Source organism: Haliotis cracherodii, unplaced genomic scaffold (genome assembly GCF_022045235.1).
Source record: "Haliotis cracherodii isolate W230 unplaced genomic scaffold, xgHalCrac1.p SCAF_3, whole genome shotgun sequence".
NCBI classification, from domain to species: Eukaryota; Metazoa; Mollusca; class Gastropoda; order Lepetellida; family Haliotidae; genus Haliotis; species Haliotis cracherodii.
Window position 1 is genome coordinate 46,741,246 of NW_027266286.1, and position 16,762 is coordinate 46,758,007.

The following is a 16,762-nucleotide window of genomic DNA, read 5'->3' on the forward strand; positions in this document are numbered from 1 at the left end:
TGAAAGTCGCTTTGTGTCTCCAATGCAGACAGAAGAGTCAGAATTTGGCGGCATCGAGGTGATCGTTTCGCTGACAGAAACGTTGTGGAAAGGGATCTGTTGGGTGGACCTAGCGTCATGATATGGGCAGGGATTGGACTTGGACTTGGACCCATGTGCTTTCTGAACGTTGGTCAAGGTCTGGGACCCAGCGTCAGTGCTCAGCGGTATATCGACCAAGTGATCAGACCCCACGTTGTTTCATTTTTTGCACAACATCAATATCATATTTTCCAGCAGGGACAACGCTCGTCCCCATGTTGCTAGAGCTACCATGGCCTTTCGGCAACAACACAACATCCGTGTTCTACCATGGTCAGCCCTCAACCCTGATCTGAACCCCATCGAACACTTGTGGGATGAGGTTCAAAGGCGTCTGCACAATGTGCGCCCAGTGTCTACAACTGCCGATGAGCTACGCACAAATCGTCTGATCCACTCAATGGTCGTCACACCAGGTATTGACTGACATTTTGGGTATTGCCCGAAACTGTATAAGCCCTTAACATTTAAAAAACAAAACAATCATGGCATCTGCCTTTTAATTAATTAAACTGTCTTCAGTTACATTTTTGTCAATCTTGCCCTGTTTGTATTTTTTGTTTTTACTGTTGAAAATAAATAGCATGTATATTGCATACTCGACTTGCGTTTCTTTTGCGTGTGAGTATATATTATTTAGTATTAAAACCAATTGCGAATGAAAAAGCGTGATGAATAATGAAGCCATAAGCACATATGTTTGTAAAGTTATCATTAGGGTTTCAAGGCTATCAATATAAGGCTATGAATAAAAACAAGTTTTTATGGTAGCTACGTGTATGTGGAGGACGCATTCCATATTGAAACTTTTATGTTCCTGTGTTTGTCCAGGCGAACATTTGACTTGCCTTTGCCTGTGTTTGTGAAGAGTGCTATCGGTGGGACAGGTTACAATCACCTTATCGCAAAGAGCTGGTATCATCATCATTATGATAGTGACTCAAAAACACATGCTCGTGATATAGTTGGGATTGTACAACGGACCTTTTCACTAGCAGACTTCTTGTTATTATAGAAACGATTTTCTTTGTCAATTTGTATGTTAAATTGCATCTGACTAACAAGAGTGGCGCAAAAGTATGTAATTCGTAAATGCACAGACTTAATTGAAATGTTTGTGTTGTGACTTTGTTTCTTCTGAATCATTCCAGCTGGATCTCTGAGTTTGACCTGCAGTGAAGGCACACTGAAACCCACCACAACTCCCCAACCACCACCATCTACAACTAGCAAATTTGCCAACAGTACAGGAAGCGGAGTGACGGACAGTACTGCGAACATCACCACCTCTGCAGTTAATCCGGGTGGATCCGGTGAACCGAGCACAAATGATACAACTACGACAACTGTTTCTGTTCAAAAGCCACAGGTGATAGGTGAGTAAACAATTTTAGGACATTGAAGGACAAAATCACTTACTTCTTATACAAATTTATTTGCACAAAGTAAATACATAAATCCGTTTCGTATTCGATTTCGTTCTGTGGTCCTGCTAGGTTAATGTATTGATATATATTTTAGGATTGGACAATATGAAAAAAAAGAAACTTTATCGGTATCGAAACTAGTAGTAGTAGTATCTAAAAGCTGTGATGTATAACATATTGTTGATGTTGGTTGCAGAACCTGTTTGTCAATCCACATCTGGAGATAAAGGTATGTTTGTCTGATATTCTCTTTTCAATTAAAATTTCACATATATTTCTGAATATTTGAAAACTTGCTGAGATAGTCCTACAATAACCAAGTAAAATTAAACCAATTAAATAGCATATATTCAAACTAAAGCTTTTCGACTGAAGCATGGGACATAATCAAAGAGAATTACTGAAAGATCAGGAAACTAAAACTTCTCACCAAAGCGGCACAAATGGTGAAGATAGATGATTAATTATCGTCTACTTAACGTTCGGAACATTAAGTACATCGATAATCATCCCCTTTCAGTTGTGAATATGTGCGAGGGAAACTTTGGTAGTGGAGCTGCCATCTATCTGGACACTGCTAAGGCTGTCAACTACCAAGGCAGATGTGTGTGCCAACTGAGTGCCCGGGGTGGGGATGTCGATCTCCAGTTAACAGTGCAGGGAGTCAACGCGGAATGTGACGCCACCCTGTATTTCTCACCGTCCATCGACCACACCTATAACTGTGCAGACAAGATATCCTCAAATACTACAGGACGGATCGAGTCAGGAAGGATGGTTTTCCTTACTCTCACCAAACGCTCTGACGCTGCAGCAGATTTCTGTGTTCTCTTAGTTCAAACATCATCAGGAGGTAACACCATATTAAACGTAACCGTGTTTAAAAAATATTCTGTCATATATTCGTCTTTCAGTGACAGAACAGAAGTACGTCACAGCATAGACAATAGTGTGTTGATTGGTGAACATGTAATTTATTTACCACCATATAAGTACACGAGTGTCATACAATAATCATAGCAATAACATTCGAATTCCGTGCATATATAACATGTTGCATTGTTCCAATCTACCCCTATGCAAGCCACATGTTCCAAAGATGATTCAACGAAAAAAGAAGTCCCTGATCAGAAGTAAATCGTTTCTGAAAATATCGTCTAAATCGTGTATATCTACATCGTGTAAAACGATACATCCACCATTTCTGCATAGCAATGAATCGTGGCTATATGCAACATGAACTGTTTCTCTGTTGTTATGTTAAAATTTGTGCAAAATCTGTGTCAAATTATATGTAAACATGAGTTGATTATGTTAGGTACAGAGATATATTTCTGCATAACTCTAGTAAAGTTCTTTTCATTTATTGTGTATTTTTTTACAGTGATTTGACAACAACCATATAATCAGGAGATTGCATCTGATCTCCAGTAGGATAACCGTATTCATTTCCAGATATGTTTTATCTGTGCAACATACAATTGAGGTATCAATAACTACAATATTTTTGTTTGCATGAATATAATTGATCTCTCATTTCTGAAAATTCAACGAGTATATATTTTAGTCATGACTGCCATTAGAGACAATATCTCTATTCACACATTACACGATGAGATAATCATCATTCATCTATGTCAATGCACGGGTTTCTATCATAAAGCAAGTCATTATTGACACAGAATCTTTGGAGGCGCTTATTTCCTCTCATATTTCACTTTACACGATGTGTACTCTTTCTGTTTCCATGTATCTCAGGATCTCTAAGCCTAAGCTGTTCGGAAGGGACACCAAAAGGTGCACCTTCTGTCGTGCCCACTGCAAAGACCTCCACTTTTCCCAACAACACAGGCAGTGAGGTTACTAAAACCGGTACCACTGCAAAGACTAACAGCTCCTCTTTGCCGAAAAGCACTACCAGCCCCTCTGTACCGACAAACACCACCGATGGGGGAAACGGTACCACAAAGGATCCGCAACAGGCGTCCTTAGAACAATCTTCTGCCTATTCTACGATTTTTGGTAAGGATTCATAAGCATTTGTGAATGATCGTCATTGTCACCTTTGACAATTTGATTGGCTGCTTCACTGACAAATTTTCAATAGGCAGTCAATCCTCATGAACACTTATCAGGAAGTTTTTACCGCTGATATATAAATGGGTTATTGGTATTACATTAAATGTAATATAGGCATTGGTGTGTTGTTATGATAAGGTCTGGGTATTGGTAAGTTCCACACAGTATGTTTTTAATGTGAATCCAATAGTTTCAGATTTCGTGGAAGAATGTAAACTGCCATGCATCAGAAAGTATACACGCTTGTTTAATGGGGACTAAAATGGAACAAACAAGAAATTGTGATGTATTTGATACGAGTATCATGGTTGTGTTTTGAACCTTAAGTTTCCTCTATTTCGGCGACTGTTTTCAGCTCAGTAATGTTTTGACAACGTCTGTATGTTTTGGTTTAATCTAATTTTCCAGTGTATACTTTCTTTTGCCTCACATCCTATATTTCATGGCAACACACCGTTTGCATTATTTGTTAAATATCTCAGTTGCACGTCAATACTGATAATACCGCGTACGACGGGTGATTAAAAAGTGCTTACCCTCACACATAATATTGCCAAATATTGAAATCTTGTGTACTGGACATTACATGTCAAAAATGTATATCATCCATAAGAAATTGAGTCAAATGAGCTAATTGTTTCGCATTGACAAGTCAGTGTAACAAGCAGCGATCAGCTACGTTTCGAAAATGGACAAACTTAAGGAACGTGCAGTGCTTACAGAAAAAATGGTAGCACCAACAGCTATCCATGAATAGATGAGTACAACAGGAGGTAAGAATGCCCCTTCTGTGCCACTGTAAGAAGTTTAAGCCTCTCAGAGATCGCCTAAAAGACAACCCCCGTCCTGGAATATCTGTAACGTCAGCAACACATGAAAAGATCCAGAGAATCCACTGTTAGTGATGACCGACCGACGAATGAGTAAGCGCCATCTTGCCATATTGCCATATAAGGCAAAGACTGTGCTGTCAGCAAGACAGATTATGGCATCCGTGTTCTGGGATGCCGACGATGTCATCACGGTGGACTTTCTTCCCAAAGACCAGACAATAAACGGAGGACATAATATTGCACTGGAGGGCCAATTACGGGATGAAGTTAAGACTAACAGACCTGAGAAGCTGCGAAAAAGTGTACTCTTCCATAGGGACAATGCTCAAGCCTAAAATGCACGCGTGTCGCTTTGAAGATTAGTCATTCAGCAGCACCTCCTTTCCTTCAGACCATGTTCCAAAAACACGAGGAAAGCTCCAGCCGAAACCCATTTCGACTTGAAAGAAGACGTTATGCCAGATGTGGAGAACTTAGTGGAGAGCCAAGAGAAAGAATTCCACTAAACTTGGATAAAATCTCTTCAACATTGTTTGCAAGCGCGTACCAGTGTGCAAGTGGATTCTGTTAAAAAATAAATCATATTAGTGTCGCAGGTCAAGTATGTCTATGTGAGGCTCAGAACATATCAATCACCCCTCGTATCATGAATGTTAACGGATATAAACTTCAAGTGAAACATTAGAATGTAATACACAAACAAATTGCTATAGATGATATTCTCCCAAGATAAACTTCATATTGGTTTTTTTTCAGTGAGCATTATTGTGGTAACTATCTTTGGGATAGTTGCGCTGTTGATGATACTAATGGTCATTGTAAGGTAAGGTGTCAGGTAAGATATCTTGACTCAAACACATTGCAGCTTGAGATTACGCATGTATCTAAGGCCCCACATGATCAAGCGTTAGTCATATTGCATTTTCCACCTCTACTGGTACGATGATTCACTTTTGTAACTAATGTGCTAACATATAATATATGAGTGTAAACGGTATGTAAATATATAGCGTCAATAATCGAAACAGATTCCACTGGGCGTAAAATGTAGAATAGCGATGGAAATTATATGATTGAATCACTAAAAATCAGGATGAGAGAGTAAGCATGTCCTTCACTACCAGCAACAATCAACAATACTCAGGCTATATTACCATGGTCTGAAGACCCGCCAAACCAGAGACTGAAAGAGAACTGAGTAATTAACCAGTCTGTTGGAGTTACATGCCGGAAAGTCGGTCAAATTACAGCCTCACGAGTCGACTTGTTGTAAAAGGTGCATAAAACATCATTATGTTTATTTGCTCAATGCCTTTATCTTTCTTAGATAAAAGTCAAGTTCCACCCAGGTGACAGCTGCCCCAAGTTCTGCCAACGGTCTGATCAACGTCAACCTGTAACTGGACACAGGAACAAACAAGGACATGAACGCAACGTATTTCTGCAACGTGTCCTTCCCTGAATTGATGGGAAACCAAGAATCAAAACTAATTCATGGACCTGAACAGCTGGTAATTCATCATGATCAGCAACAAAGAGAAATGCTTGTCACACACTATGCGCAAAGATTATCAATAGTGACTGCTCTAGTAATTTGTGACAGTGTGATAAGCCAAATCAGAAGAACATTTCCAAAGTTCCTTGTATATTGCTGACAATGTTATCTCCGTGTAGTAGCGCCAAATGCTGTTCCTGTACATTGTGAACAAGGTTATCTGTATACAACTGGCTAGAGCATGTCCGTGTTGAAGCGTCTACGGAGGAACATATGCATGTTCGCTCTGCACTGCTGCCTGTGACCGTATCGCAGCTTCAAGGTTTGTTGTGTACTTTGTAAAACAGGTGCTCATTTAACTGCTGGTCATGATATATCAAACTCCTAGTTACAAGATTTGGAACTGTTGTCCATATGTACATTATTACTGTCATTTTAATATGCCACGATAGAAATGAGATTGCTAATGTTTTCGATGAAGGTGTTAAACTAACACTGCGTATTTCTATACTTTTCATTATTCATATGATATCTAATTTTCATTAGTTAAGCAATTTGTAGCCGTTACTTAATAGATGTATGTACATTTTGTTACTCACCAGTTATTACGATATATTTGTACGTTTTTCTATGTTTCAAATCATCTTCATGTATTGTGAAGAGGCTGTTGAGAGGTGGCCTTGTGGTCAAAAGCACCACAATTATATGTGTAGAGTTGTGCTTCTCTGCTACCAGTATCAGCTGATCGTTGATTTCATTCCGAGACTCACCTGAGTGGACTGCTAGCACCAAACCCGTGCAGGATGGTGTCACAGTTTCATAAAGATGGTAACCGGATAGAAGCACATCTCCCTATCTTTTCCCTCTCACTCGAGTCATTATTGTGTAAAATAGACCGTTAAGCTATATGAAGATATCGATATTTATGGTGTTAGTAAGCATATATAACATTATCACCATTGTGATAAGGGAAAACACTGAAAACATTGTGGATCTACACGTTTGTGCATTATGTTCAAGTGTTATTTTTGGGTAAAACGCTTTATAAAATGTCATTATTTTGTAAATCACAAGTATTTTCATATAGTTTCAGTTAGAATACAGTTCATCGTCATTATGAAAATAAACACTTCAGTATTTATATTTCATTTTTAATGCACGTCGTTCCTCGTCATGAGTCTCAAAGGTCAACAAGTTTTATGGTAGACATTTGGAGAACATTTCCAAATTTGAAGCATCAGTGACAAAAATTATGTCCGATGCAGTTCCCTATTTTGACGTCTATCCTGTGTTCCTGTGAGCTTTTTTCCAAGTTGAAAATTGCCTTTGCATGTGTTTGTGACGGGGACCATTGATGGGACTGTATACGCTCACCTTTCCACGAACATCTGGTATCATCACTAGTCGATCATGATCATGATATATTTGGAATCGTATAATCGTACACTCTTTTATCCTTAACATCGTGGTGTACAAAGTTGAAAAATCAAATGCTTTGATATAATTTAACTTGTTTTTTTCTGAGATTGCACAAAACGTTTTGAGAATCCACATGGTATTAATATTCATTCCAACACTTCATTCAACCCACACTTCATTCAACCCACACTCAAATTATTTCTGTGAATATAAAGATTACCCCTCCTTCGTTGCATTAAGGATTATGGCTATTAGATCTTTGAGACAAGTTATAGGTGGAACACTTGATGGCCTCGGTAACATATCACTTTGTGCGGTTATTTATGGAACTTTGGAATTCAGTACACAAGCGGAAATGACTTGTCTTCTGGTTTTAACGTTAAGCGCAAAGTTTATAGTACTGTTGCGTTGTTTTTGACAGATTTGTCCCCCAGTTAACATGTTGGCCTGATAAGTCACACTCAAACCGATTTATTTAATCAAACGATAAAAGTCGTGATACTTAAATTAACTGTGATGGTTAAGTTATGTTTATTATCTTAGTCGAACAAGTTTTGTAATTTTGTTGTGCCACACAAACACACGGACATGGGTCAGAAAGTAAACGTTCTCCAACTTTACTGAACATGTTTAATGATGTAAGTAAATGAAATTTTGTTGTTGAAATACAAGAACAGGAAACAGTGCCATCATCGGATATTGGGCTTTGCAGTTTATGTCCAATGAAGTTTTTTCCAGGTATAATATATGTATTGTCTGGTTCAGACTCAATATATTATCTAGAGGCGGCCGAATATAGCTGGAATATTGCGGCGAAAAGCATAAATCTTTTAAAAGCATCAAATAAATGTTTTCTCCTATTTCTAAAGATTATTCTGTGAATCAGTTGCTTAAATCGATAGCTTGGCCAGCAACATGTACAGTACGTCTAGACATTTGTGATAAGATATCTTTTCTTGACCTTCACTTCTATTGTGAACACTATTTTGTGACAGTTTAACTAGGACAAATATCTAAAAGTTGTCATTTCATTATTATTCTTTTTAGAACTAAAAGCATCTCACCAATGATACCATTGAACAAATCCATACAAATTATTTCTAATTTTAAGTTTAGGACATCGGGTGTGTATGTTTATAATATTGTTAACTATATGTACATGTACGCCTGATTATATCACTGTGTAATCTTTTAATGAATACAAACCACCCTTTCGTTCCAAAGTGAGGTGGTCGGATAGCCTAGTGGTTAAAGTGTTCGCTCGTCACGACGGAGACCCGGGTTCGATTCCCGACATTAGTACAGTGTGTGAAGTCCATTTCTGGAGTCTCCCGCCGTGATATAGCTGGAATATTGCTAAAAGCGGCTAAAACTATACTCACCCCCTCACTCACTTACCACAAACATTGCTGAGTACCAATTCTAGCCCGGGTCTTCACGGGTATGTATACATATGCATGTGTTAGATGCATATACTTACCTGGTGATTTTCGCGTGTATAAATATACACATAACGATAAATACATGTCATCTTGTCAAATGTATTAACATCAATACACAGTTGACACAGAGAGGGTCCCGAGTTGCAGTTCACAACGGCGCAGGGTATCGGTATCAGAAATACCGTAGCAAAGAACTCTAGATCAATGCATGTTTGTCAGTTGAGTCATGTATTAAAAGCTCATACGTAGATAATGTACTTCTACAAATGCACTTAAATACAACATCGCCGCACGAGTTTCACGTTCCTCGAGGTTACACACAAGCCAAGGCACAGATCATTCCGGGATTTGCGTGGAACTTGCCAAGTGCCGTTGCGCGAATTGTTCCCTGTACACGTAAATGTTATCCATGAATCTCGAGCATTTAGACTGTGATCTGAGACATTCGCGAGGATAATAGGTTGTCTATGTTCTATATTTATCATTGCAATTTGATCCTAATAAACTGAAGGAAGATTGCAAGTAGCGAATCGCAAAGCATTCTCTATAGAATATAACACGTTACATTATCGAGACGGGATTAACAACATCCCTGAAGACACCTGTCACGTGTATGCACAAAGCATCATCATCAAATGGCGCACTAACGTATCTCAATGTCCCCGCGTTGATCTGACTGATCAACAATGGCGTGCGGCAGCTTGGGATATTGAGTGATTTCTGAAGGATAAATGCCACACGCATCTGAATAGCATCATCATATGTTCCGCACCATACGACTGTGTGTCAGTAGTGTCACTATTAATTATTCATAGTGACTGATTGCTGTACACATATTCTCCGAGATGGTGATAATGACTCACTAATATGTGTCAAGGGGCAACAATTATAACCTAACAGATCAAGAATGTAATTCTTCGTCAAAACTGGATAACAGAACTTTTATGAGGATGGTACTTTACGCTGCTACTATACTTATTATCTAATGAAATATTCAATAATAATATCAACATAGGCTGCGTGTAGAGGGGACAAGGGCGCTGAGCTGATGAGCCTTCCCATCTCGACAGTGCCAGGATTCCCCAAACCTTCTTTGCTGCATTTATTCATTTTAATCCGCACTACTACTACTACTACTACTACTACTACTACTACTACTACTACTACTACTACTACTACTACTACTACTACAACAACAACAACTACTACTACTACTACTTCTACTACTACTGCTGCTACTACTACTACTACAACTACTTCTAATAATAACAATAATAATAATGATAATTGTTCTCGGTGCCTTAGGTTTGGTACCACCCAATCTGTTGATAGACATTGGGAGAGCACAAGGAATACAGCCCTTCTGACAATCTGCGTAATTAATGCAGAACGCTGCAGTGTTGGAGAGTCTAGATCTTCACTTTCTCCGAAAAGTTCTGGCTGGATTTAACAAGGTGGCGCTTCCTGGGAGAAGTCCCATTCGCTGTCTTGGCTGAGTATAGAGGGGGCAAGAGGACCTGAGCTGATGATATGAGCCTTACCAGCCTGACTGTGCCAGGATCACCCAAACCCTCTTTGCTGCATTTTTTATTTTAATCTGTAAATAATAATAATAATATTAATAATGATAATAATAATCATGATGATGATGATGATGATGATGATGATGAAGATTGGGCTTCTGATACTGTTGCACAATATCGTGACATCACTTGTAAAACATGGTGGATGCATCTGCATATATCTGTACACAGTTTCTTATATGCTGCGCTGAAAATCATTTGAACATTCACACGGAACGCCTAGGGAAGAATAGCATCTTTCAAGTCATAATGGTTTCTCTATTAGCCAGTAGTTGCATATATTGCTGGGAAATTTATGATAACGAGGAATCAATAAAGTTTATACTTGCGATAATTGTAAGTCGATACTGTGCAATTCTTAGGACGCTTTATCGTGTAAATAACAATAAAGTTGATCCAAGTTGATATTGTTATATGTGATATAACAATGTCAGAATGTAACTGTGTCTGTCTCCGACAACAACAGAAAAGATGTCACACGTGGGTTTCATGGAGGCGATTGGCATACACCGCAATAGTAAATTTGAAGCTTACCATAGGAAAGTCTACTCGGAAGTCACATGTTATCCCCACTAGCATCATCTAAATTAAGTGGATTTTAAAACAGGATTAATTTTCGCACGGACACATTTTAAGGAGTTCCTACACACACGACTCATCCGGGATGGATACAGGGCTTAAGACTGCGGTTTTGTTGTGTTTATTGTTGTCACACTGCTTCGTCATACAAGGTAAGGAAATTGTATGTTGAAATGAAAAAAGAAAACCATTAACTTGAGATACAAAACTGTAGCACGTATGCACTATGACCTTAACATGAATATATTCATCCAAATATCAAGTTTGAGAGAATACACGGTAGAACGTTTTTCACGTTATTGGGACATGTACCCCTGCCTTCAGGAGTGTTGATTTATATATCTATGATATGATATCAATGTGAGTGTTTCTTTACCCTGTCTTCAGCAGTGATGATTCATATATCTATTATATGATATCATATAAGTATGTCTTCACCCTGTCAACGGCAGTGTTGATTCATATATTTATGATATGAAAAAAAGTGAGTGGGACTTAACCCTGTCTTCAGCAGTGTTGATTCATATATTTCTAATATGATATCATATAAACGGGACTTAACCCTGCCTTCAGCAGTGTTGATTCTTACATTTCTAATATGATATCATGTGATGACATGCATGTTTCGGACCTTTATCTCTTTGGTGATACCCGCGAGCATGGATATATGATGCTCACAAACGAATTTAGGGTAATCATCAGGGCCACACCTAAAAGTGTTGTTTCCGTGTATATTACGTTTGACGAGTAATCCTAAGTCTACGGAGCAAAGCGATTCACATTGTTATTGTCATCACATTTAAAGCATGTATGTAAAATTGGTATTACTAATCATTTTTAGTAGACAAGTACTGGTAGCGTTAATTCGTTCAAATGGATTATTATCCTCTTCTGTTTGTGTAGGACAGGTGTGCCGATCTGACCCGGGTGAAAAAGGTAACTTTTGATCAATACGTGACCTTGCCTTTAAGACATGGTATATTGTGTTTAATGTATCACACAGTCTAGCCGGAATAACGGCTGCTCTAAATCATATTGTCTATCCTTATTTTTGCTAAAAAGATATATAATGGACCAGTCAATTCCAATTTACTGCTACAACTCTCTTTAAGACAGTGTACAAATACTGTTATCGACCGATGCAGGAAGACACTAACTTCATTTGGACGGGTAAATAAGTGTCTTGTCCTAGTTCACAATCGGTGCTGTTGGTTTGTTGCTCTGTTATAATGCTACAATCGGCAATATGTCAGCTATATGGCGACCTTCTTAACGTAATCCAGTGACTGACATCAACAACATTAATACACGCAGTTGGGATACGATGATATACAATCAACCACGTCACCGAGCCTTGCCACCCTATCCATTTAGTCGCCTCCTACGAACCACATATGCTGCACCGCTAATATTAATTCCATGTTATTCTTATCCCGAATCCCAACGGGTGATACTGGTACATATAGGACATTCCATGCTTTACCGTTTTGCAAACACCTCATTATCATGTACTATAATTCGTGAGTATTAGACGTTTTGATTTCCTCCCATAAAGACATCCAAACATAATTACCCCGACAGCATTCAATTTTGTCAATTTGAATATTAATACATATCCATAGTAGAAAAACGTGTCAAAGAATGTGTTTTTTTATAATTCTTTATGTTTTTCTTTTTTAAAGTTGTCAACATGTGCGAGAACTCCTTCAATAACGGTAACTCCCTCTATCTGGACACGGCAAGAGCTGTCAATTATCAAGGCAGCTGTACATGTGGGCTCAAGGCGCAAGGTGGCTCTGTTGAACTCCAGTTATCCGTGCGGGGAAATGAAACTGACTGTGATTCTACCCTGTTGTTATCACCATACATTGAGTACTCGTTTAGATGTGTCGGTAAAGAGCCGATTACTGCCACAGGGAAAATAGAGCCTGGCCAGGTCGTCTATATTACTCTCACAAAATCATCCACTGACGCTAAAGCGGCGTTGTGCGTGCACATAGGGCAAACATCGTTTGGAGGTGAGTGAGAGAGTAAATGTTTATGACGCCGAAAACATACATATTCCAGGTATGTCACGGCGGTATGTAAATATTCCAGTTCGGGAAGGCGCACCAGTGACTGAAAGAAGAATACATGAATACCTATATGCGTTTGTGTATGAACGAAAATATGCGTTAGTTCATGAACAACTATATACGGCAGTGTATGAACGCCTACATGCGGTAATATGTGGACATCTATATGCTAAATTGTTTGATAGGCATTACTTAGAAGTCATGGATGACAAGGTAGACACAATTTTATGGATAACAACGTCTTGCTTGACAACGGTATAAGGATCTATACCGAAACGTCGCTTTTTACAGTATTAAAGAAGTTGTTATCCATAAAATTGTGTCTTTTATACCTTGACTACTTTATGTGTTAGTGTATTGAAAAAGCAGATAGCATACGTACAAGTATATAACATAGTGTATGAACAATTGTATGCGGTAGTGTATGAACAACTATATGCGTTAATATATGAACACCTAAATCCGTTAATGTACGAACAACTATATGGGGTCGTGTATGAACAACCTTAAGTAGGAATTGATGAACACCCATACGCGGTTGTGTATGGACATCTATACCCAGTGTTGTAATGGCATCTATACCCAGTGTTGTGTGGACATCTATACCCATTGTCGTTTGGACATCTAGACCCATTGTCGTATGGACATCTTTACCCAGTGTTGTGTGGACATCTATACCCATTGTTGTATGGACATCTATACCCAGTGTAGTGTGGACATCTATACCCAGTAGAGTGAAGACATCTATACCCAATAGAGTGTGGACATCTATACCCATTGTTGTATGGACATCTATACCCAGTGTAGTGTGGACATCTATACCAAGTAGAGTGAAGACATCTATACCCAACAGAGTGTGGACATCTATACCCATTGTTGTATGGACATCTATACCCAGTAGAGCGTAGACATTTATATCCATTGTTGTATGTCTATCTATACCTAGTAGAGTGTAGACATCTATACCCAATAGAGTTTGGTCACCTATACCCATTGTTGTATGGACATCTATACCCAGTGTTGTGTGGACATCTATACCCAGCGTTGTATGAACATCTTTACCCAGTAGAGTGTAAAAATCTATACCCATTGTCGTATGGACATCTATACCCAGTGTAGTGTGGACATCTATACCCATTGTTATATGGGCATCTATACCCAGTAGATTGTAGACATCTATACCCAATAGAGTGTGGACATCTATACCCATTGTTGGGTGGACATCTATACCCAGTAGAGTATAGACATCTATACACAAAAGAGTAAACATTTATACCCTGTGTAGTGTGGACATATATACCCATTGTTATATGGGCATCTATACCCAATAGAGTGTGGACATCTATACCCATTGTTGTGTGGACATCTATATCCATGCAGTGTATGGACATCTACACCAAGTAGTGCGTGGAGCATCAATTGCTGAGCATGTCTATTGTGATTACATACAGAGGTTAAGTGATAACATGATTACAGAGATATATGTAACGTGAAATATCCCTCCACGGTGACACAAATATGGTATGTCTACAAGTTATTCATAATATAGGTACTGTTTTTTTTCTGGAAATTGCAATAGGAACTGTAAGTTCCCAAGATCCCCAATATGGCAGACTAGCTTTGTTTGCTGGTGCCCTTTATCAGCAGATATTTCACAATAAGCACATCGCCATGTGGCTGCAATATTGTGGATGCGGATTTTACTAGCTCACAGTGGAAACTTCTGAAAGACCATCAAAATGTACGTCTATTAATTATTTCATCTTTGGTCTGTTTGCAGGATTTCTCAGTTTGACTTGCTCTGAGGGGACCTTGAAACCATCAAAAACTACTTCTGTTCCAGTAACTACGCCGACACCGAGTCCGCCTCCAACACCAACTTCAACTACAAGGCCTCGTACACAAACTGTCAGCAGGGGTCTGGTGCCTGCTAATACAGGTATGCATCTTCAAGTCCAAGTCCATATTATCACAAAGGCTCGTTGCCTCTTTAATAACGTTAACCCCCTCGTATCCATAACCATTTGATTTTCCTTCAACCATTAAGCTTTACCGAAACGTAAAAGACACCACAGTCGTTGATCTTGTGAATGCCACTAGAATATGTCCATTCATGGTGATATACAACGTATTTGCATTCTACGTAGAACTCATGGTATCATGACTATTTGATAGTGATTCATAAACCCATTGGAATCGTACAATCGACTCTCCTTTCAACAAAGATTTCTTGTGACTATGGAATTGGGTTCTGCCGCTTTTCTCTCTATCATGAATTTGTAAAATGAAACAATACTCGATTCTTGTCGATCAAAAGGAGGTTTCAATTCACAACAAAATCACTGATTGCTACAGTTTTTTAACGGCCGCATCGCCACTGTAAATAGTAGTTCTTCCTTCTCATGACTGATAAGCATTTTGTTATAACGATATGTGCAATTACATGCATAATTGTGATTTCAACAACATGTGTGAAGCACCACTTTATGGTCCGAAACACAACAGCAATCGACAAACTGAGTGACTATATGAAACGTTAAGGGACAACAAAGTATTTGTTTGTTTGTTGTTTAACGCCGCACTCAGCAATATTCTAGCAATATGACGGCGGTCTGTAAATAATCGATTCTGGACCAGACAATCCAGTGATTGACAGCATGAGCATCGATCCACGCAATTGGGATCGATGACATGTATCAATCAAGTCAGCGAGCCTGACCACCCGATCCCGTTAGTCGCCTTTTACCACAAGCATAGTCTCCTTTTACGGCAAGTATGGGTTGCTGAAGACCTATTCTACCCCGGAATCTTCACGGGTCAGAGTATTTGAAATTTGTCGCTTTCTATATCCGACAGGGACATCGTGCAATGCAGAACTTAACTTTGGTCCGGCACTTTCATCGCCTGTCATATATGCGTGTAAAGTATGATAATATAAAGCGCCACATTTTGTTTAAAACATAGTTTTCCGGTTCCAAGTTCAATTCTGCGCCTATGCGTCTTCAGGTCACCTACATGTTGAGATCTACATTGAAAATAAATGTTCATCACCTGAGTAGGCGCATGAAAATGACTGAAATAATAGCTTTGAAACATAAAAGCGAAACATTGTCAGCAAATCGGCCAGTTCTGAACCAGTGTGAATGCTAAATAATGTTGTATACAGGAGACATCTGTTACAGCCAACATCTGCTCAGAGGACCCCAATGACAAAGGTATGTTGATGCAACCTCCTCATCCAGACGTTTTGTTTGTTTGTTTGTTTGTTTGTGTGTTGTAAAACGTCGAAAATAGCAATATTCCCGCGATATAACGGCGGTCTGTAGATAATTTGATCAGTACCAAACAATCCATTGATTGACGTCATGAGTATCGAACTACGCATTTGAGTGAGTGAGTGAGTTTGGTTTTACGCCGCTTTTAGCAATATTCCAGCAATATCACGGCGGGGGACACCAGAAATGGGCTTCACACATTGTACCCATGTCGGGAATCGAACCCGGGACTTCGGCGTGACGAGCGAACGCTTTAACCACTAGGCTACCCGACCGCCCCTACGCATTTGAGATACGATGACATGCATCAACCAAGTTAGCGAGCCTGACCACCCGATTCCGTTAGTCGCCTCTAACGACAAGCACAGTCGCCTCTTACGGCAAGCATGGGTTGCTGAAGACATATTCTATGTCGGATTATTATGTAAGTAATTCAGAAGCACTCCGGTGTATATACGTACATCATTGTCCTAT

At 39.1% G+C, this 16,762-nt stretch overlaps 1 protein-coding gene across 1 annotated transcript in view; it reads left to right on the forward strand.

Annotated features, from left to right (window-relative positions):
- The window catches only part of LOC139475479 (mucin-2-like), a 98,436-nt gene that overhangs the window by 72,981 nt on the left and 8,693 nt on the right, over nucleotides 1-16,762 (forward strand). The window contains exons 18-20 of the mRNA XM_071258683.1: nucleotides 1,233-1,457; nucleotides 1,705-1,737; nucleotides 2,029-2,361. Of these exons, the coding sequence (XP_071114784.1) occupies nucleotides 1,233-1,457; nucleotides 1,705-1,737; nucleotides 2,029-2,361 (591 nt within the window). The remainder of the gene's footprint in view (nucleotides 1-1,232; nucleotides 1,458-1,704; nucleotides 1,738-2,028; nucleotides 2,362-16,762) is intronic.